Source organism: Arvicola amphibius, chromosome 4 (genome assembly GCF_903992535.2).
Source record: "Arvicola amphibius chromosome 4, mArvAmp1.2, whole genome shotgun sequence".
Classification (NCBI taxonomy): domain Eukaryota; kingdom Metazoa; phylum Chordata; class Mammalia; order Rodentia; family Cricetidae; genus Arvicola; species Arvicola amphibius.
This window is the reverse complement of record NC_052050.1, coordinates 128,545,640-128,567,216: the sequence shown is the minus strand read 5'-3', so window position 1 is coordinate 128,567,216 and position 21,577 is coordinate 128,545,640. Positions and strand designations below refer to the sequence as shown.

At 42.8% G+C, this 21,577-nt stretch overlaps 1 protein-coding gene across 2 annotated transcripts in view; it reads right to left on the bottom strand.

The window, feature by feature from the left end:
- Nucleotides 1-21,577, bottom strand: part of Snx25 (sorting nexin 25) — a 100,821-nt gene that overhangs the window by 37,164 nt on the left and 42,080 nt on the right. For both annotated transcript variants that reach the window (XM_038328028.2, XM_038328029.2), the window contains exons 4-5: nucleotides 20,798-20,970; nucleotides 19,300-19,486 (exon numbers count right to left, since the gene is read on the bottom strand). In XM_038328028.2, the coding sequence (XP_038183956.1) occupies nucleotides 19,300-19,486; nucleotides 20,798-20,970 (360 nt within the window). The remainder of the gene's footprint in view (nucleotides 1-19,299; nucleotides 19,487-20,797; nucleotides 20,971-21,577) is intronic.

Genomic DNA, 21,577 nt, shown 5'->3' with positions numbered 1-21,577 from the left:
GTGTGACGCCAGGATACAGTCGGACATAGGGACATCAGTCACCTCCGTCCTTCAAGAACCATGAAGACAAGGTACGTGCTACAGATGCTACAGTGCTAAGTGGAGCTTAGGTCTCCCGTGACATTCCCACTCCATCAAAACAGTCCCACACTGGCGGTCTCAGGTGTGCAGCGAAGCAGACCAAACAAAGCAGAAAAGTTAATTATAAGACATTGTGTGTGAACTGTATGTGGCCTGTGTCAAATGTCATCCCAACTAAAGAGGGCTCTTTGAGAAATCCAAATATATCTAGGCACAATGCACACCTTTAATCCCATCACTAGGGAGGCTGATCTCTGTAAGTTTGAGACCAGCCTGCTCTACAAAGACAGCTCCAGGACAGCCAGGACTACACTGTGAAACCCTGTCTCGAAAACCAAAAGAAAAAGAAAAAAAGAAAAAAGAAAGAAAGGAGAGAGAGAGAGAGCTAGAGAGAGAACTTCACACACACAGAGAATATCTCTAGGCTGATTAGACATATTCAGGCTATTTTCCAAATTGAAGCCTTGCTAGGAACATTATGGATAATAGTTTTCTGGTGGAATTGCCGTCATTCCACCAAATTATGGCAAAGTACGAAAATGGCTCCTTACGTGACTTGTCCTGCAAGCTGCTAAATGGATGAGGAAATAGCTCACAAGAAGCCTCCACACTCCTGGACCTACTGAAGCCTACCACTCTCCTGCCACGTCCTTCACTTCGTCTGGGTTTTAGCTTAGTACTAGAACTCACTGACTCATCTCTACACTCCAGAGTGTCTGCAAACACCTTCCGGTATGCTGCAATCCAAATTCAAATAGCCTCAGGGTCCACACTCACAGGGCTTCTGAAGCTTCTGAAGTGTACCATAAGGAAACAATTTAACAGACTGGATCTCCCCGCCCCCCCCCCCCATCCACTTACAAAAAAAAAAAAAAAAACCAACTTAAACTGTCATATACGTGTTTACTGTAGGGACTTCTATAAGGAAGAGAACAAATCAAAAATGCTTTCAACAAGTCTGTGATCTCTTCTATGCTCTGGACACACAGGAATGGCAGATACAACCTCTGCTTCAAGACATGCTGGGGCATGTCAGATTACAGGGAAAGCATCCAGCCAGTAGTATTTATAATTACACTCATACACACAGCAAGAAGCCTAAACATACATCAAAGAGGCCTGGCTACAGTCAGTCATTTTAGGTGACAGTCAAAAGTGAAATACATATATACTGCAAATAAATGCTCAGAAGACTTTAATTCTTAAAGTGCAGGGGATGTGCACACTTATAACTTCAGACACACGACCGTGCGAATGAACCTGGGTTACTACAAGGCAAATGGAATGACTGAAGGGCGGCTATATTAGACCGGTACAATTGGAGTCAATTTAGAAACTTTCTAAACTGTCCCTGTCTTTCTGTTTCTCTCTTCCTGACATCCCCAAGCTGATGTGTCCACTTGTGCACTAGTGTCACCGTCCTTCTGAAATCCGCTCTACCTGAAACCAAGTCCATGAGCGAGCATCCATCTCAAAGATCCCCTGGCTGTCCTCTGCCATCTTTAAGGGACCTCCCATTCTTCCTGCTGCTGTCATCTTACTTCTCCTCACCTGTGGTCTCTGCTTTGGTACACCAGTCTGGCTGTCTCCGTTCTCGGCCCTTCTCTCCCATTCAAGCCCATCTGAGCACCTTTGTCAACCCCCACCCCCTCCAGCAGGGCATGAGAGGGGTGGCACAGGCCTTTAATCTCAGCACTGGGGAGGCAGAGGCAGGTGGGTGGTGAGTTTCAGACCAACCTGGTCTACAAAGTGAGTCCTAGGCTAGCCAGGGCTACACAAACAAACAAACAAACAAACAAACCCTCCCCCTCTAGTCCACTCCATCCCTTCCTCAAAGGAGTAACCACCAGCACCTTCTCCCTCAATACAAAGACAGACCCCAGCCAGGTCGACTTCTAGAGCATTCTCCAAACTGGTTTCTCCTGCTCTGCTTCCTTCAAACAGGCAATCTCCCACTGGAAGATCTTCCTCATTAGCGCTAACAGGCCTTGAGCCTTCCTTCAAGTCTTACTGTGTAACATGTAAATGTACATTAAAATCTGTCTTCCCCCAAATCCCAGGTCACGTCTGCCTGACAACAGGATCAACAGGATCTGTTGTTTACTATTTCACACTTCCTCCCAGAGTGCTATGAACAAACAAATGAAAATGGTGTGCCCAGTCATTGTGTGCCCACTCACAGAAGTCTAAAAATTGACGACACATTTTTGAGCCCAAGACAATATTGTGGCTTTGCCTATGAAAAAGACAGGATATTTTTGCTTTCTATCTAATTATGAACCCCTTGAAGACAGGCCTATTTTTCTCCTCTTAGGCCCAGGTAGGCACTAAACATACAGCAGGAATTCAATGAATATTAATGAGATAAACTAGCAAGACTTAATACCTCTAACATTTAATGGGCACACCTAATATTCTGAACAATTTGTTTTTTGATGTTCTTAGCAATTCATGCTTTGGAACAGATGAGTCAGGGATGGTACTTAAGAAATATACACCATCTTAGTAAAGAGTTAATGACACAGAACAGGAGCTAACATCCACACACTGTAGGCGTAAGCTCCATTTATCCCCATATAGTCACCCCTCCACTACAGAGATGGACAGTGAAGCTCAGGTGGCTTAAGAAATCCAAACAAACAATTCATAATCCCAGAGAACTTAGACAACAATGAGGACCCTAAGGGAGACATACATGGATCTAATCTACATGGAAAGTAGAAAAGGACAAGACCTCCTGAGTAAACTGGGAGCATGGGAACCATGGGAGAGGAGAAGAAGAGAGGGGAGCGGAGAGTTTATTATCATGTCAGGATCGTCAGCCTCAATAAAAAGAATTTATCTTCTTTTAATCACAAAAAAAGAAATCCATACACAGTTCCACTGCTTGTAAGCACTACAACCAGAATGACAATTGACGATTGCCTGACTTACACATCATGCTGTTAAGCGTTCTCCCACTTTCCTAAAATTCAATATAGGTCTACGCTTATCTTGTCAAAGGCTTTTTAAAGGATGTAGCATGGCTGATGCCAGTCAGCACTCCCAGACTTTGCCACCTTCCATATCCCCCTGGACAGTTTCTGCCTAGTCAGACCATCAGGCTCCCAGCACACTCCTGCCCTGACTCCCAACCTTGCTCTCCTGTTGCTCCTCCCCTTATCTGCTCAAATGCCCTCAGTCCTTAAACACTGAGGGCATGACCATTTCTCCTGATACTAAGGATGTTTTCTTCTACGGGAGATTTAATGCTACAATTGCCTGGTTTTTAAACCTTCCTCACACCACTTCCAGCCTGAAGACCTGCCTTATTGCCTGGTTATTTATATCCACCTGTGATGGGTCTGCGAAGCTGGATTACTGTAAACAGCACGGGCTCAGATCTCTAGGAGCTATTCAAACACCAGCCGCCCAAGGACGTCTTCCTCCCAAGGAACCAAGAGACAGTTGCAGACTTTGCCTTGATTGGACCTATATAGATTGTTGGTGTGTTCCCCCGAAATGACAGTGTAAACTCAAGAATTGAGGAGAGCGGGCTGGTGAGATGCCGCAGACAGTAAGAGGGCTTGCTGCGAAGCCACCAAGACTCCAAACCTGACAACCTAATGACCTCTAGGCTCAAATGTGGTGGAGGGAGAGCCAACTCCCCTCAGTTGTCTGCTGACCTCCATAGATGCCCTGTGACATATGTACATCATACACACACAATAAATAAATGCAGTAAAGATTTTAAAATTCCTTTAATTAAAGAGAAGTACCATGTCCCAAATATAACTGCTTCCCAACTCCAGCAATTCCCATGCCTACAATCTCTCTTCTGTTATGGACAAGGTAAGGTCACACAAAGACATGTCACTTGCTCCTCCGAGAAGCCACCTTACCTCTCTTGCATTTTAATCACTAAATTTGGATAAGTAGACTTAGAACAGGTTGGTTATTTATGAGCTCTTCCCACCGAGCTGAAACACTTGAAAAGCAGTGAGCTCCAAAGCTTAGCATACAGATTACCACACTTCTAACCTGTTCACAGCAGGCCTGGAGTCTTAAATGTCCACTTCAAAGTCACCTACATACCAAACACAATCTCGGTCAGTCTGTCACTCCCTGTCTCTCTCTGTTTCTGTTTCAGCCCCCCATCTGTGTGTGTGTGTGAGGCACATGCTTCATGCATTAAAGACTTTAAAGGAGTACTAGTTTTGAGTTTTCTGGGCATACACATGCTGAAATGTCTTAAGACAATAGAAGATGGAACAGATCTTAGCATGTGGCAGATAATTTGGCAAATCAAATAATTTGAAATACTATTTTATATTAAAACTACCAAGGATATAGCGAGGTGTGGTAGTGCACACCTTTAATCCCAGCACTTGGGAGGCAGAAGCAGGTGGATATCTGTGAGTTTGAGGCCAGCCTGACCTACATAGTGTGTTCTAAACCAGCCATGGTTATTTAGTGAGAACTTGTCTCAAAAAATAAGAAAATAATAAAATTAGCAAGGATGGAGAATATAATACTATATACCAACATTTAAGAAAATCTAAACATTTAAAAAGAAATGTTATCAGAATTGCCAAAAACTAGGAATAGCATGCAGGAAGGATTCCAATTAAAACATGAGAGAGAAAAATCCATGGTTACTTCAGCCAGCCAAACTGGCGTTCTCTATCATATCCACGGTCCTAATAGGGTGTACTGAATGATTTATGACAGGATCAGAATGCTTAATAATGTGAGCTTTGACATGCGATGTGCCGTGTTCAAGCCCCACTTCTAAGACACGCCATATCACTCTGGCAAAATTACTGAGAGTATCTAAATTATTGAAAGTGTCTAAATTGCATTGGGAGATCTGTCTTATAGAGCTGTTGTGCAGGCTAAGTTAGATGATGGGTTATAACATTTGGAACAGTGCCTATCCCAGTTGAGAGTCCAGTAACTGTCAATCATTTCTGTTGGTCCTTACCACAATCGCTGACTCTTCAGATGTATACTACGTAGGGTGTGCGTGTGTGTGAGTGTATGTGTGTGTGAGGGGGGGAGGCAGGCATAAAGATTTTAATCTAGCCATACTTTTTCCTTAGTCCTGAGTCCCCAGACTCTCTAACCCTGAGTTTAACAAAATTAGGTTTATACACTGAGGTCTCTAACTACAATTGGCTAGAGAACCGTGGAAGGTCTGAGTGGGGAAAATGAAGTCCTGTAAAGTCTAAATGAAGCATTATCTGATAGGCACAATGGCTTTACAATGTATGCAACTTTGGGGGGATCAGGGTCCCATTTCCTCTGGAACCAAAAATTAAAAAAAAAAAAACTAGCTATGGTCTGCTATGTGCAGACATCCTTTAGCTGAAGCTCTGCATCTCATTTATAAATGGAAGGTGTTTCCGGGTGTAAAACTGACCTGGATCCCCAGTCAAAGTCAGGGTATATCCTTCCTACTGACAGCTCCAGTCAAGCTTCTGATAGTCTGAATTTTGAAATAAGTTCTTAGTGATTAAGGAAACTCAAGAAGTGGGGACCATAATGACATTTTACAGCTTCAGTGTCTACAGGGAGAAATACTGCCTCCTGTGACTTGGTAGCTGGCTCTAGAGTCTGTTACTCCAGCCTCATAAGTGGCCAGACAGATTTTATTTTCTCAATGTGAGCCAATCTTTACTCTCTCTAAAAAAACACGTTCATTGAAGAAAATGAAAAATATGCAAGGCAAAACACTCAGAGTTAACCTCGACTCACATCTGGCCTAACTTTTTCCTAATCAGCACTTTTGGCTTTATGAGACTTTATAAGACATACTATCTTAGAGTTCTTTCATCAATTTAAGGTTAATTTTGGGGCTAGAGAGATGGTGCACTGGTTAAGAGTAGTTAATGCTCTTCCAGAGGACCTGAGTATGGTTCCCAGCACCCATGTCTGACAGTTCACAGCCCGTGTAACTCCAGCTCCAGGGGTCCAACATAGTGTTCTGATCTATGAGGATGTTTATACACATACATGTGCGCATACAGATACACACAAACATACATGAATAAAAATATAGTAAGCCTTTAAGCTTCATATTCATGGGAGATGCCATGTTTAAATATTCCAATTCTATGTTATTGGTAATACACAATATAGATGTGCCAATTTCTCTAAAACTGAACTTTTATTGCTAAGTGTATTGGTTAATTAAAACTTTTCTCTACTTTAAATAAAACTGCAAAAACAAAACAAAAAGCACAACATTTATAGGGAAAAAATTTTTCCACAAACTCATGGTTACTTTTAGGATAAACTATGCCAATCAGATAAAAAAATAATGAACATTATTATGAACACAGGAATAGCATAGGCTGTATTTCCTGTGTCTCTGGGTACTGCTGAGAAGAACAGTCTGCAGCTCTTTGTACAAGGCAGCTGTCAGTGGGACTGGGCACAGGGTCAGAGGCCCAGGCTAAAGAGGGCTGAAGCTGGATTTAGAGGGGGAAAGGAGTTTCTACCAACGGGGGTTTCTAGTTTGCAAAAGGTGACTTCACAAAAGACAAAGACATACTTACACTTTTTTCATTCAGGGCACACACAGAAAATGATATCTGGACTGAAATCTGGAGCAGTCGGCCATGCTACTACCACAAGAATAAGGAAGCGCACTATGTGAGCCACAGCGGGTAGGAATTCAGGACCAGAGCAACTCAATGCGGTTTTGCGACTTACATCAACATGGATAACACCCCCTTCTCCCTGCACAGATAGCAATACTCTGGAAACACCCTTTTTATTAACGATTTTCACTGAAGAGGCTGAAGTATGGGGCTGGCACGCGTTCAGGACGAGCTGGGATACACTGTAAGACCCTATCTTCTAAGTGTCAAAAAATCCAGCTGCTTATGATTGGCGAATGTTATGTCTATGCTTTTTATCACCATAAATAACTGTGTTTCTACAGACTTATTTTCTAGTACCCAGAACCTATAGACACTATGCTACAGAAATCACCCTGTAGAGCCATGTTGTCCCTGCCTGTGTCCTCTAGCGAGCCTGAAGAAAGCCACACTGCTGTCATCTGTATAGTCTCTCCTGGCACCCCTAGGAGAAGGGCACTAGGTCTACTAGTCACTACTGTCAGGGTCGCCCACTTACACAGTATGCATAGAGTATCATTGTCTTTAGTGTTATTCTCAATGCTTACATTACACATTTCTGTTCAGAACATTCACTGAACATTACTTTGCTGCTGAGTTTTATGGCTTATATCTAAACTCTCTAATGACTTTATAATGCATTTTGAGTAAAGTTTACCTGAAGTAAGATACATGTTTAACTTCATCTCATCAGTTAATCCTATTAAAGTCATGATCTGAGAATTTTGCTGTCTGCTCCTGACAATTGCTAACTTTACTTTTAGCTCTTACTGGGAACCCAGCATGGATTCCAAGGAGAGTGTCCTTAAAACGGGGTCTCACTACCTGACCTCAAATTTGTCATTTTCTTTTTTGCTCCAGTCTCTCAGAAACTGAAATGACAGGCCTGTGTCACTATGTCTAACTTTCTATATGACTTGTGAGCCCAAGTTCTTACTACTTTAGAAGCATGAATGATTACTGTAGGTGACTTTGTAAAAGAATTCTTTTTAATTATTTGCACGACTGCTGGAAGGAAACGTGGGTCCTCTAGAAGAACAGCAAATGCTCTCTGACTGCTGAGCCACCTTCCCAGCCCCTCGGTCACTAGTTCTCAACCTGTGGGAAGGGTCGCATGTCAGATATTTAAATTATGACTCATAACAGTAGCAAAATTATAGTTATGAAATAACAATAAAATGTTAAGGTTGGGGGCCAGCACAACATGAGAAATTGTATTAAAGAGTCTCAGCACTAGGAAGGCTGAGAACCACTGCCCTCGGCTGCTGTTTCATGCTATGACACCTTATCAACCTCTGATTAAAACAGTGACTGACCACCCCACGACAAGAGCAGGCATCATCATCTAACAATTTTACTCATCGCACTAGTAACATCACCCATGAGATTACTTTGTCTATTATATTAGCATGGAAATACAACATTCATAAAAGACTACAATTACAATCTCTTCCCAATTCCATATTCAACAACAACATGTCGGTGACTTGAGAATGGCTGTGCCCGCAGCAGAAATTGGCAAATTCCCCAGAGCCAGCATTCTCAGCCCACATAAAACCAGCTGCTAACGTAACTAGAGTGCCACTCCTCCATTTCTCCACTTGCTGCTGCAGGAACTCAATACTGCTTTCTTCTGGAAGAGAAAATCGCTCGTCCCCACTCAAGCTGCTTCCTTCCGAGTATAAGAAGGTCCAGCTCTGGTGTCTCTCAATTCCCCGTGAAGAAGGGGGTTTTAACTTGGTCACAGGTGAAGACGGACGGAGTACACGAAGCATGCCTTCTGTCTCACCTTCCTCTTGAGGGGCTATGTTCTTTTCCTCTGAGAGCAGCTAGAGGAAAACACTGGATCTGCCAGGGAGATGGGGAAGCTGGCAGAAGCAGGGATACGGAAGGCTGATTCTGGTCCAGCTTTTCTAGTAAGAAAATGACAAACTGATCCTGTGCTCTGTGTTGGAGAGTATACGGCTCACACATGGAAGGATGAGTTCTCAACCGTCTACCAGTGATCAAGCTGTAATTTAACCTCTGCCTCATTTCACGAGTCTGAAATGATTCCGATCTCATGAAGAAGGGCACTGTCCCAGCACTCGGGAGGTAGAGACAAGTGGATCTCCATGACTTCGAGACCAGCCTGGTCTACAGAGTGAGTTCCAGGACAACCAAGGCTACACAGAGAAACCTTGTCTTGAAAAAGAAAAAAGAAAAAAGAAAAAGGGGGCTTATTACTGAGCCTCTACTAGCCCCCAAACTGAGTGCTGCATGCACTTCAGTATGTCCCTGTGCCCTCTGCTGTTGAAAACACCAGCAGAAGGAATTCCATTTTCAAGTTGATGTGTTTCTACTTTATAGAAAACAAAAAGATTTTCAAAGCCTATTTTCCTACAAAATCCCACATCATCCTGTGGTTCCTTAAAACTAAGTTTATACTCATTTGTTCTTTTCATAAAATGTTTCCAGGAGTCACTATTTTATACTGATCTTTCATCCCCTGTCCACCCACACTAGCTGTCTGCTTAGCAGTTTGTGCTGCCTACTGATTTCTAACACACGCTAGGAGGCTGTCTTGAAGAATGCTCAATCTCTTCTTTTTGTCCTTTACAATGCAATCTTATTTTATTGCTCATAATTCACAATATGTTTTGAGAGTCATTGTTCAAAAACAGTTAAGTGTTCAAGTAATTTATGTTCTGCACAAAAGCATGCAATTTAAATAATTTCAATGTATTATCTTCCTGTACAAATGCTGAGCTGTGCTTAGAATCGAAATAGCCTCCAAAGATTTCATCATCTAGAGTACTGGGTCTCCAGTTTGTGGTACTATTTTGAAGGTGGTGGAGCCTTTGAAGTGAGGACCTGGATGGCAGAATTAGGTCACCAGGAGTACATTTCTGAACTTTCTATCCACCCCTGGTACCAACTAGTACCCTCTGTTACCAGTCCACCAAAACGTAAACAGCTGTCACAGGCTCCAGCCATCATAAAGGGAGATACTCAAGACAACCGAGTGGCATCCCTGGTACAATGAGCCAGTGATCTCTCCTCCCTTATGCTATTTCTCTCAAGTGGTTTTGATCATAATGATGCAAAGTACCTAATACAAGCACCAAAATAATTTTGAGATTTAAAAGAAAAAAACACTCCATTGCAAATTCTGAGTGCTGAGGTTGCTCATCCATTATGCCCTTGCCCATTAGCGAAGAGGAAATAGCCCCTCAATGTCAGTGTACCAGGGGTGGGGGAACGACCATTTTTAGAATCTTCCATCCCCACAGTTTTAAATATTCTAAAGTGTTCTCCATACAAACTGATTTGACTTTGTCTTGATTTTTAAATAAGGGGTAGAAATAAACCTAGAATTTACAAAAAAAATCTAATGACGATTGGGTTGTTAGTCAACGAGAACATGGCGGTGATGAGCAGGCAGCCCACTGCTGTCTTAGTAACAGGCGAGGGTACCATTGGTGGCGCTCTTCACAGCAAAGACTCGCAGAGATTCCCCAGGAGCTTGGGCCTTGGTCCTGATGCTTTCTATCTACCTGCTAGAAGTCACCCGACTTTAAATATGGAATTTAAAGTCAAGTAGTCCTGAGCTCAGGTCCCAGCTCTTCTTACTGACTACATGATCTTGGCTGAGTCACTTTACTACCTTTAATAACTGAATGAGAATAATATTACCTAATTTATATGAATAACCAGGTAAGATGATGATTTATAAAGAACACAACACTGGGCTTAATAAATAGCATGTTAGACACTGAACAATAGTAGATTAAAAAGTTTCCCCTTTGTGGGAATTTGTTTGAAATAGCTTTAAGTTTGGCAAATGTCCAGTTCAGAAAACTTGCATCTTTCTAGTGCTAGCATGACAGTTATTCTATCTCAGTAAACTATAATCATAGAATATGGTAAACAATGCACAACTAATAAAAACTCAGGGAGAGAAATTGGGGTTCAAACTGAAGACCCAAAAAGCAAAGCAGCCAGCACTGGCTCTTACCGCAACATCAATCCGAAATGGTGATCTTACCCCCAGAAATCTCTGAATGAGACTGTGTCTGAGAGCTGTCTCTTCCCGTTTTATAATCCTCTCTAGGGCTGGGATTAAAGGCATGCACCACCAGTTTCTATGGCAAAACTAGCATGGCTACTGGGATTAAAGGTGTGTGTTACCACTGCCTGGTCTATAAGGCTGACTAGTGGGCTGTTTTACTCTCTGATCTTCAAGCAAGCTTTATTTATTAAACTACAAGTGAAATGTCAGTACACAGTAGCACAACTAGCTAACTGCTTATACCATATCTATTCTTTACCCCTTAGTAATAGAATCCTTCATTTAAAAGAAAGTGAATCTGTGGCTGTACAAAGTAAGATATTCTAGACAAACATAAATAATATACACAGAAATGCCATATAGTAGCTTCCAGAAATTTCTTTAACAAATACTAGTACAAACATGTCAGTACCTTCTATCCTTGCCTTTGACCTGTCCTGGAAGTAGGATGTAATGGATGTCATTCTGGACAATGAAGACTCTGTGGTGCACTAGAGATGGCAAAGCACTGACTTGGGAGGAGGCAAAGCGCCATGGCAGTTGGAGCCCCTGCACTAACCCAAATGCCTATTGTACAATTTTAAGAAGTAAATACTGTCATCGGTGACAAGAGATTAACTTGGAAAACACGGTGCTAAAGAAAACGAAATAAGGCAAACACAGACAAGTGCAGCATGATGTTCCTTTCCAGGTGGAAGAGAAGGTCAGACTCAGGCTGGAAGACGACTCGGTGAGTTAAATATTTGTTCACAAGCTTACAGACTGATTTTGGGTCCCCAGCACCTAAGTAAAAAGTCAAATGTGGCAGTATACACCTGTTATCCCAGAGCTAGGAAGCTCAACAAGGATGGTTCCTTGCTCACCAGTAAGTTCGGCCAACTGCTAAGCTTCAGGTTCAGTGAGAGACCCTGTCTCGGACAAGAGGAAGACACCCAACTCAAAGTCTGGCCTCCAAAACAAACACACATGTATGCATAAAAGCAGAGAGCAAATCAAGAGCTCTAAGGGATGAGGATGCAAGAGGCCAGCTATATTAGGCAAGTAAGTTCTGGGGTGTTAAGGTACATCACGTGACTACAGTCATTAACACTGTATTACCAGGTCAAAATTTGCTAATAGGCTCAACCCTATGTGTTCTCAGCACAGAAATACACTACAGCATGAAGTGATGGGTGTTGGTGAGCTTGCTGTGACAATCGTTTCATAATTCACTACACTACCCACATTGCATACCTTCCCATTCAGAAATGTTACTGGTTGAGTGCACCTTAAAGCTGGGAGGCGATGCTGAACTGTGAGTAAGCCATCATTTTGTGAGGTTTCTTTGACTTCCAGCTGAATCTAATCCCAAGATGTATAAATGTTCAGCAACTCTCATTCAAGGGCAACATTTTGCACCCAGGAATCATTTGGCAATGTCCACGGGCATTTTTAGTTGGTAAGGCTGCAGGGTAATACTGGCACCAAGTATCAGTTAGGTATGCCATTGAGCATTCTAAAATATAGAATAAACCCCTCACATTGATGAATTATCTAGCCTCAAAGGTAGAGTTTACCATGGCAGAGAAGCCCAAGGCTATGGTCAGTAATAAAGACACCATTGCTCCATCACAAAAAAGTACGGTAAAAGGAAGAAGTGTCCAGACAATAGTGTGCTGATTAGTTTATGTCAGCTTGACACAAACCAGAGTCATTAGGGAGAAGGGAGCCTCAGCTGAGAAAATGCCGCCATTACTCAGGCTACAGGCAAACCTGTAAGGCATTTTCTTAATTAATGGTTGATAGGGGAGGGTGGTGCCATTCCTGGGCTGGTAATCCTGGGTTATATAAGAAACTAGGCTGGGACCGGGCAGTGGTGGCACACGTCTTTAATCTTAGCTCTCAGGAGGCAGAGGCAGGTGGATCTCTGAGTTCGAGACCAGCCTGATCTATATGGCTAGTTCCAGGACAGACAGTGCTACTCAGAGAAACCCTGCCTAAAATGAAAAAAAAAAAAAACAGAAAAAAGAGAAAGAAACCACATCAAGCAAGCAAGGAGGGGCAAGCCAGTGAGCAGCACTCCTTCATGGCATCTACATCAGCTTCTGCTCCAGGTTCCTGCCTTGCTTGTCGTCCTGTTCGGACTTCCTCTGATGATGAACTGTGATATGGAAGTGCAAGCTGAAAAACTCCTTCCTCCCCAAACTGGTTTGGTCATGGTTTCATCACAGCAGTAGTGACCCTAAGATACATACACCCCTTGACAGAGTCATCATATACGCAAACTGTTTTCAAAAAATTAGAGTACACAGAATCACATACCATGACATCTACCAAGACTTCAGACTGGCAGCATGGGGAAACATGTTACATAAAAAGAGATTGTCAATATGCATTGCAGTGGCTTGGGGAGAGTTCTAAAATACTGATAGCTCATTCCTCTCCATTGTGGGGTAAATTTAAAACAGCTCCCAAAGACTCATGTGGTGGGAGGCTTGGTCTCCAGCGGATGGCACTGTGGAGCGGTGGCTGGGTTCTGAAGTCCCAGAGCTTTACTAATGGGTTAATGATACAGTTATTAGGGAATGGGACTTGGTAGGAGGAAGTAGGTCACCAGGGTAATGTTGCCGAAGGATGTGTCTTGTGCCTGACCCTCTCTCTCTCTCTCTATTTCCTGTCTGTCATGAGGTGAGAGCTTCGCTCCACCGTATGCTCCATGCCCTAATGTTCTGTTTCACCAGACTTTGCTGGAAGCAACAGAGTCAAAAGACCACAGACTAAAACTGGAGCAGATCTTTCCTCCTTCAGTCTGCTCACTTCAGGTACTGCTCTGACAACGACAAAAGCCTGACTCTCTCATACACCCACAAGACAAACTCGAGAGAAATCCTAGCAGAAAGTTCGGGTATCTGTATGTTTTTCTTGAGGAACAAATGTATTTCGTTCGAGTACATTCTACAATACATTGGAGAACTCCCAATACAGACAAGCCCTGGTTGCTGTCCAGGGCCGCAATCTGTCCATTCCTTTGCTAACAGCTCTGTGATGGCAGAACCTTTCATACCTCCCTCACTGTGAACTTGGACTCTACTTCATCTACAAAATAAAGGAACATTCAGTTGTTTCGCTAGTATGGTCCTGACTGTGTGTGTCACTAACGACTGCACCTGCACTCTGAGCTCTGCTTCTCGCCACCGACACCAGCAGTGGGGTTCCTACGCGTTAGTTCTCTAGCGTCCTGCCGCTACGATGCCATTCACATGTTGGATTCCTGTAGGCCAGCAGTACTGATCATCACTTCCAGAAAACCACGAGAAGCGCCCAGCACTGTCCCAGCCTAACCACAGCACTGTCACTCAGATTCTTGGTCCTAGAGAAGAAAGGGAGCAGCCATAAGGGCAGAAGGATATTCAAGTGTCATTTCAGTAAAACTTGGATAAGTCTGGTATATAGTCCCTGACAGGGTTACAGGCTACAAGTCTATGCACAGGCAAAGAGTGTCTCTAGCCCTAGTAATCCCATAGGACTATCCTAATAACACCATGAAAGCATCACAGAAAATAACCGCATTATCCCCAAACTATAAATACTTACTTCAAGGGGTTTGCTTCATCTTTTAAATGCATTCCAGCCTAAATGAATCAAGTGACTTTCGTTCCTTTAGAAAACATGCATCATCTCCCAAATATGCAATACATAAAACCAAATGATTGCATCAGCTCCTTAGCCTAAATAAAGCACACTCGCTGTCTGGGGCAGCATAGCTTCAGTTTCCAGGAGAGTCATCTGAATAGTGACCTGAACACTAATAAAGCCAGACAGCAGAGTACTCTAATGGTACCAGAAAAACATCTAAAGAGTTCTGATTATGATCAAAGAAAGCAGCTCCATTAGGGTTTGCAGACTGATAAGTCTGAGCTCCATCGACTAGACAAGCAGCTAATGAAAAGTGAGCTGGACAGTCAATAACAGTCAGCAGACCCGAGCCTTATGTAGAGGGAATTTTATATCAAATAGTAATTGACCAAGTACAAAGATTATGTAGACAACGTCATCTATATCTTGAAGAGCGGTCACTGCTCTTACAGTCATCCTGGGGGTCCTTTGCAGATACAGCTGCACAAGGCCCAGAGAATAAAGGTTAGTCACAGCTCTGTCCCTAGGATATCCTCACAGGTAAAGGATACTCAAGCGCATGTCAAACAGAACCACCTGAAATCCTATGCAACAAAGCCCAAAGAGCTGCCAAAAGAAGGTGCCTCGGGATGTGGGGCATTTTCACAGGTGTTCTAAAGGTGACTCTGAATGCAAACAATATCATTAAGAAAAATGCCTGCTGTGGTATTTTCTCTCATGGGTCTTTGTCAAGCTTGCTGAAGGGATGGAAACACTTCTGGATTATCATGCCCCCCACAGCTGATATTGCCAGATGCATACGACTTTTCAAAGAAAAAAAAGTTTTTTAAAATTTATCATTTCAAATAGCTTTCTCTGTGACATTTTTATGCATCTATTTTTTACGTGTATTTGGTGTATACGTTCACATGTGTGGGAGCATACATGTACATGTCTTCACATGGAGGCCCCAGACTGATGCTATGTTCTTTCTCAATTGTTCCCTATCTTATATACTGAGGTAGGGTCTCTCCCTAAACCCAGGGCTCATCATTTGAGATAACCTGGCTAGCCTGCTTGCCCAACAATTCCCCATCTCTGCCTCCCATTTACTGCCACTGAGGAGTGCAAGGAAGCTGCCATAGCCATCCAGATTTTATGTGGGTGCTGGGGATCCAACCCCCATTCCCACTGAGCCATTTCTCCAGTCCCTTCATGTATCATTATTCTATCTGCTCCCTCTCTCAACAATTCTATGTAAGAAGGGTTTCAACTGTTCTATACTTGACCTTAGCCAAAAGGCTAAGAAGCACTAGAGAAATTGTAGTTGTATTTAAAAAAGAGAGCAACAAATTTTCCAAGGTGTGTGTTTGGCACTGAAAGTTTCTAAAAGGGTAGACATCAAAAAGAAAAAAAAAGTGACATCCAACTAGACTTAGCTATTACTCCAACTTAATTAAACCTGAAAATGTATTTTGCGTCTAAAAGACTAACTGTTTAGGGGCGTGGCTATCTGATCGCCAGAGCACCCCAAGTCCTCTTCCTACTAGAGATGGAAGAGAACTCAAGTTCCCAATTATACTGTAAACAGCTGGAGGACAAAGCCTAAGAACACCGAAGGAGACAAAGAAGTAGATATATGGAAGAGGAATAACACAGAAGACGACGGACCTTGTGGTGTCTGTGCCCGTGGCTCCTCCTTGACAAGCACTCTACAGGGGCACCTGGTGCAGGAAGAGGGAGGGAGGAGCAGGCAGCATTTACCTTACTCTAGACAGTCACGGACGCTGCTGCTGAAGAGTCACTGTGAGGCTCAGTGTGGCTCACAGGGCAGATACCCCAAAACTGTCCACTGTCTGATGGGTGAGCAAGTAAGTTATGATCCCATTCCTCTACTGGTACTGTTCTAGCTAACAGGAAGGAGTGTGGCATGCTACTGCATTGGTCAACCTTGACAGCACTGTGCTAAGTACAGCAGCCAGACACATGCTGCCCGGGGGCCTTCAGATGAATACCCAGGCTGGCAGAGAACCAAGAGTGAAAGCAGATTAGTGGCTGCCAAGAGTTGAAAGGAGGAGAGGAGCGGGAAGAGACACTTCTCTGGAGGACAGTAAAACTATCCTGAAATTAGAGGCATTAGTTACACAGTCTTGGAACACACTACGAGAACCACTGAACTGTACAGTTTAAAATGACGAGTTTTATGGCATGTGAATTAAACCACCATTTGTGGAACAGGAAAAAAAGTCACCCTTCAGGCCAGCAGTTCTGCTGTCTGGGTCTCTCTACTGAGGAGTCCTGGTATGCCATCCTTCCATGCTGCCATCTTTATGAGATGAAGAGGACTTTAGTTCTCACACGTATGAGGGAAGAAAGTGGAAAAGCAGAACTTGAATTTCCAGTGTAATCTTCGGCCAACTGAAGCTGTCTGCTGTGTTCTTACTACACCTCTCATCCAGAAACAGATGATGCCATGGCTTTCTTGTTTAATGGCAGTTCTCCTAGATGGCAAACTCTAAGCATCTGGCTAGCACATTTTAGGGATAAACCGTGGGACTGGAGAGAGGGCTCAGTGGTTAAAAACACATGTAGTTCGTGCAAGGACCTGAGTCCAGCTGCTAGCACCCACATGGTGGCTCACAACCATCTATAACTCCAATTCTAGGAGATCCAATGCCTTCTTCTGGCATCTGAGGGTACCAGGCACTCACGTGGTACGTGTCTATGCAGGCAAAACACTCATACACATAAATGTATCTAGAACATTACCACTGTTCATTTCATAGCAGAAATGGCAGGTGGTCCTATGGAACCAGCAGACAGAGCTGGAGACTCATCTCGGTGGGTAGAAGCACTTGCCACATGAAGCCAGGCAAGACAGTATGCATCTGCAACCTTAGCATTGCCAAAGCAGGGTGGAAGGTAGAGACACAGAAACTCCCTAGAATCTTATAAGCCTAGGCTAGCCTGGCACACACAGGGGCAAACAAGAAACCCTGCTTCAAACACTAGAAGGTAGGACTGCCCTATGAAAAAAAATCAGTACTTGATCATTTAAAATAATTAAGTACTGATTTTTAAAATCACTTTGAAAAGTTGTTACCACGCTTGACTATGTCACCAGATTGTTGTACCAGAATCCTTTTGTATACAAAATACAAGATTTATCTATAGGTCTAGAACAGCAGAGAACAGTGGTGGCTTTACTTAATCTGCCACTTGGAACACTAGGCTGCTATCCTAAACTTGCTTGGCATTGCCAAATTGTCTATATCTGATTTTCTTCTGGAAAATCTTTACTAGAAGAAAATTGGTTAAGAATTCAGACTTTTAAGTTTCTAGACATCAGGTATCATCACCTGCTCCTAAACAGTGTCCTGGGAGAAATGATAATTCCATAGAGGATGATCATACCACAACAGCACACAAGGAAGTCAGTTAAAAATGTCAGATGGACAGGCAGTGGTGGTGCACACCTTTGATCCCAGCACTCAGGAGGCAGAGGCAGTCAGACCTCTGAGTTCGAGGACAGTCTGGTCTGCAGAGTGAATTCCAGGAGAGCTAGGACTACACAGAGAAATCCTGACAAAAAAAAAAACCAAAAAGTCAGATGAATATACAAGTACAGGTTTGAGCAGCTCTCCCAGACAGAGAAATAGCTCAGTGTGAATACAGGGCTTAGGAAGAAGAAGAACACAAGTGTGTGACTGCCAGGTTTCTTCTTTATTGAGATGGAGTCTCACTAGGTTGCCTAAACTAGTCTCAGACTCAGAGTCCCCCTCCCCTACCTTAGTCTCCAAAGTGCTGGGATCCGAGTATGTGCTACCCCACCTGATTCTATGAGTTGTTTTTCAAAAGAAGCCATGAATCTAGAAGTGGGCAGAACCTGTAAACTTAAGGTAAAAAGTGTGGCTCAAGTGTTAAACTTCTCAAGATGGAATTCATTGATTAAGGTATAGATAATATATAAAATTATATATAAAATCTGTAATAGAATACTTTACCATTTGGCATATTTACTATTATGCATGAGAGGAGATGCATAAATAAGATGCCCAAATAAAATGTTCACAGATATAATATTACTTACAGACAAAGCTATACAAGAGAACTGGGCATTATGCACTGGTGAGACCAAGACCAACCCTGACACCGTTGGTAAGAACGCGGCATGTCTCCGAGGCGGTGAATCACCCAGAGAGGAAATTACACATCCAGGCCATCTCACTGCCAACCCTCGTTCAAAGGAAGGATGGCATATCTAACATCTCTGGACCATTCAAATGTCCAATTTTGGGTCAATATTTTATTTTCTTATTAATGATTTAAAAAAATTATTAACAAAAATGAAAACTGATGTGTCAGAGTTTCCTTTTCGTCCCATTACTACTTGGGAACATTAAAACAAAAAGGGTAGTAGGGAAAAAAGCCTAGAAAAGTCACAAACAATATGATACCAAATAATATGTACATATGCCTATACTATGAAAAAAACACCCAAAAACATTTCAAAGACACCCTCCCTTACAGGTGATGCCTGCAATATTTCCAAACGTGATTTCTCAAAATAATTTAGTCAGGAAACCCTTGTTCCCAGGCCCTAGCCTCTTCATTTTCTAAGACAAATGAAAATCAATACAATGTTGTACACTGTCATTTAAAACAACAAACAGGCTTTCAAACTTATTACCAAATTCTTAGGAAAACTTAATGCCTTGAAAAAATTAATCCTAATTCCTCTATTAAAGAGCAGCTGAACAAACGCGACTGTCACTAAAGAAGAAAATTTCTGGACTGCCTTTATTTCCACTTCCTTGTGTGAGCGCACATGCGCACTCTTTCTCTCTCGCTCTCTCTCACACAACCACCCCCGCGCACACACAAAGCTTAGCTAGGCAAGGGATGACCATCAGTGCCTTCGCCGTAGTGCTAGCATTACCAGCTAAGTACCTGAGCTGCTTCAGGAACTCCACATCAGAGTTGCTGTTGATGAGCTTGATGAACTCCTCGTAAGAAGGAGCGTATGTGTAGGCTCTCTTGTGGTGTTCGTTCATCTGCTCTCTGTGCTCCAACTGGGCAAGCAGCATCTGGTTGATGTAATCAGGATTACTCAGTAATTCCACTGCTGGCTTCAAGACTAGAGGAAAGAAGAGAAAGTGCCGCTGAGAAACATGCTCTTCTTCAGGGAAACAGACTCCACAGCACGTGACTGGATACGTGTGGAAAACGTTTTCCACCAGTCGATCTGAATATTTTCAAACGTGTGTGTACATGGACACACACAGGACTGTTTATCCCTCTGTATAATTAATGTATGGTATAATCCATGCTTGTTTTAATACACACACGAAAAGGACAATGGAAAGAAGTCTTTTGGAACTCACACGGCTATGAAAAGTGTCAAAATTAAGTACACTGATTTTCCTCGCTTTTTTTGTAAGATTCATTATGTTTTCACCAGTTTAATCTACTAAAAAGATGCCAACATTCCCACGTGTTCAAAGCAGATGTTGGGGAGGAAGTTCTTTAAGTGAAGAACACCATTACAAACCCACCCTACTAGGTTTAAAGTGCCCTTATCTGTGGTTAGCATTTCAGCTGATGGGCAAAGATAAAGGAGACATTATTATATAAAGGAGATAGTCAACCCCTGTATCTCTTATTAAGATTCTTACTTAGGGAACATTTGTCTTAAGTCATGTTTTCTTCCATCTGCCTTCATCCATCCCCTCTCCCCTTGTAGTGAATGTACTGTGTGCATATGGAAGTCAGAGGTCAACATTCAGTGTCCTCTGTATGCTCCACCCAACTACTGTGTGAGACAGGGTCTCCCGGAACCTGGATTTCTGCTTTGGCTAGACTGGCTGGCCAGCGAGGCCCTAGGATACAGTCTGTGGATTGTGCCTGGGACCGGGGCTGTGGAAGAGTGGGCCGCGCCTGGCTTTCCAAACTCCAGTCCTCACACTTGCACAGCTGGCATTTTAAGCACCGGGCCATTTCCCTGCCCCCTTTCAGTTTTTATTCTGGTTAAATACTTAGCTGCGCAATTAACTTTAGTGGCATACTATTGAAACTTACAGAAAACTATAATGCTAGTCAGAGTTGGTGTGCACGGGTGTTGTGTGGGGATTCCTTAATATATGTGCTGCTGGCCTGGATAACCCGAAACCTATTCTAAATGAGTGCTTCCCATGCATACATGAAGAGTGGCCTTCCTGTGTCAAAATTAGTAGCATTGGCAATATAGCATATAAACTTTTAAAGTTTATCATATATGGCCAAAGTCTTTATGTAATAATTAAACTTGAAATGTCTAAAATGCCTTACAACCCACATACATGCTCCAAAATATTTAAGATCTGCACAAATGTTATATGAAATATAATCACAGTATATAGCACACTGGTTTGCACACATCACATTAGTGGTATTAATTTTATAAGTCTACCTTTTGCTGTGAGAATTTCTGCAAGCATTATACGTAAGCTGAGAGACTGGATATCCTTCGCAGGGAGAAGACAAAACACCAGAACCCGAGAACACGTTTGAAGGAATCTTACTTCATCGCGTGAGTCCTTCAAGCATGCGTGCAACATGAAAGGCCTTGGCTGTTCTTCATGTCTGAAAGAAAAAATAATCTAATAAAGAAAGAAAGAAATTTCCAGAAACAATTCAATTATCCATCATTATGTAAAAATATTTCAAATGAGCAACACATTGACTTTAATAACTGCTGCCTCATCAGACATTCCAATCATACTTTTCTTAAACATGGAGTAATGTGGAGAACGCGTGCTGGAGTACATGCGGATGTGGGATGAGTCACGAGGTTCTGTAAACATGACACAACTGGAGTCACCCGGAAGAGGTGCATAAATGAGCGTTCATCTGCGTCCTGCTGGCCTGTGTGCGTGTTGATGGAAACATTTTCATTATTATTTTTATTTTATTTCATGTTTATGCATACTTTGCGTACATGTATGTCCGTAAACCATGTGCATGCCTGGTGCCACAGATGGCCAGAAGAAAATGTTGGATACACTGGAACTGAAATTATAGGTGGTTGTGAACCTCCATGAGCTGAGAATTGAACCTGGGTCCTCTGGAAGAACAATAGTGCTCTTAACCACTAACCTCTATCTCCAGCCCCTGAGAGCAATTTCTTAATTAATGACCGACGTGGGAAGGCCCAGCCTGCTGTGGGCAGTGCTGTCCCTGAGCAGATGGT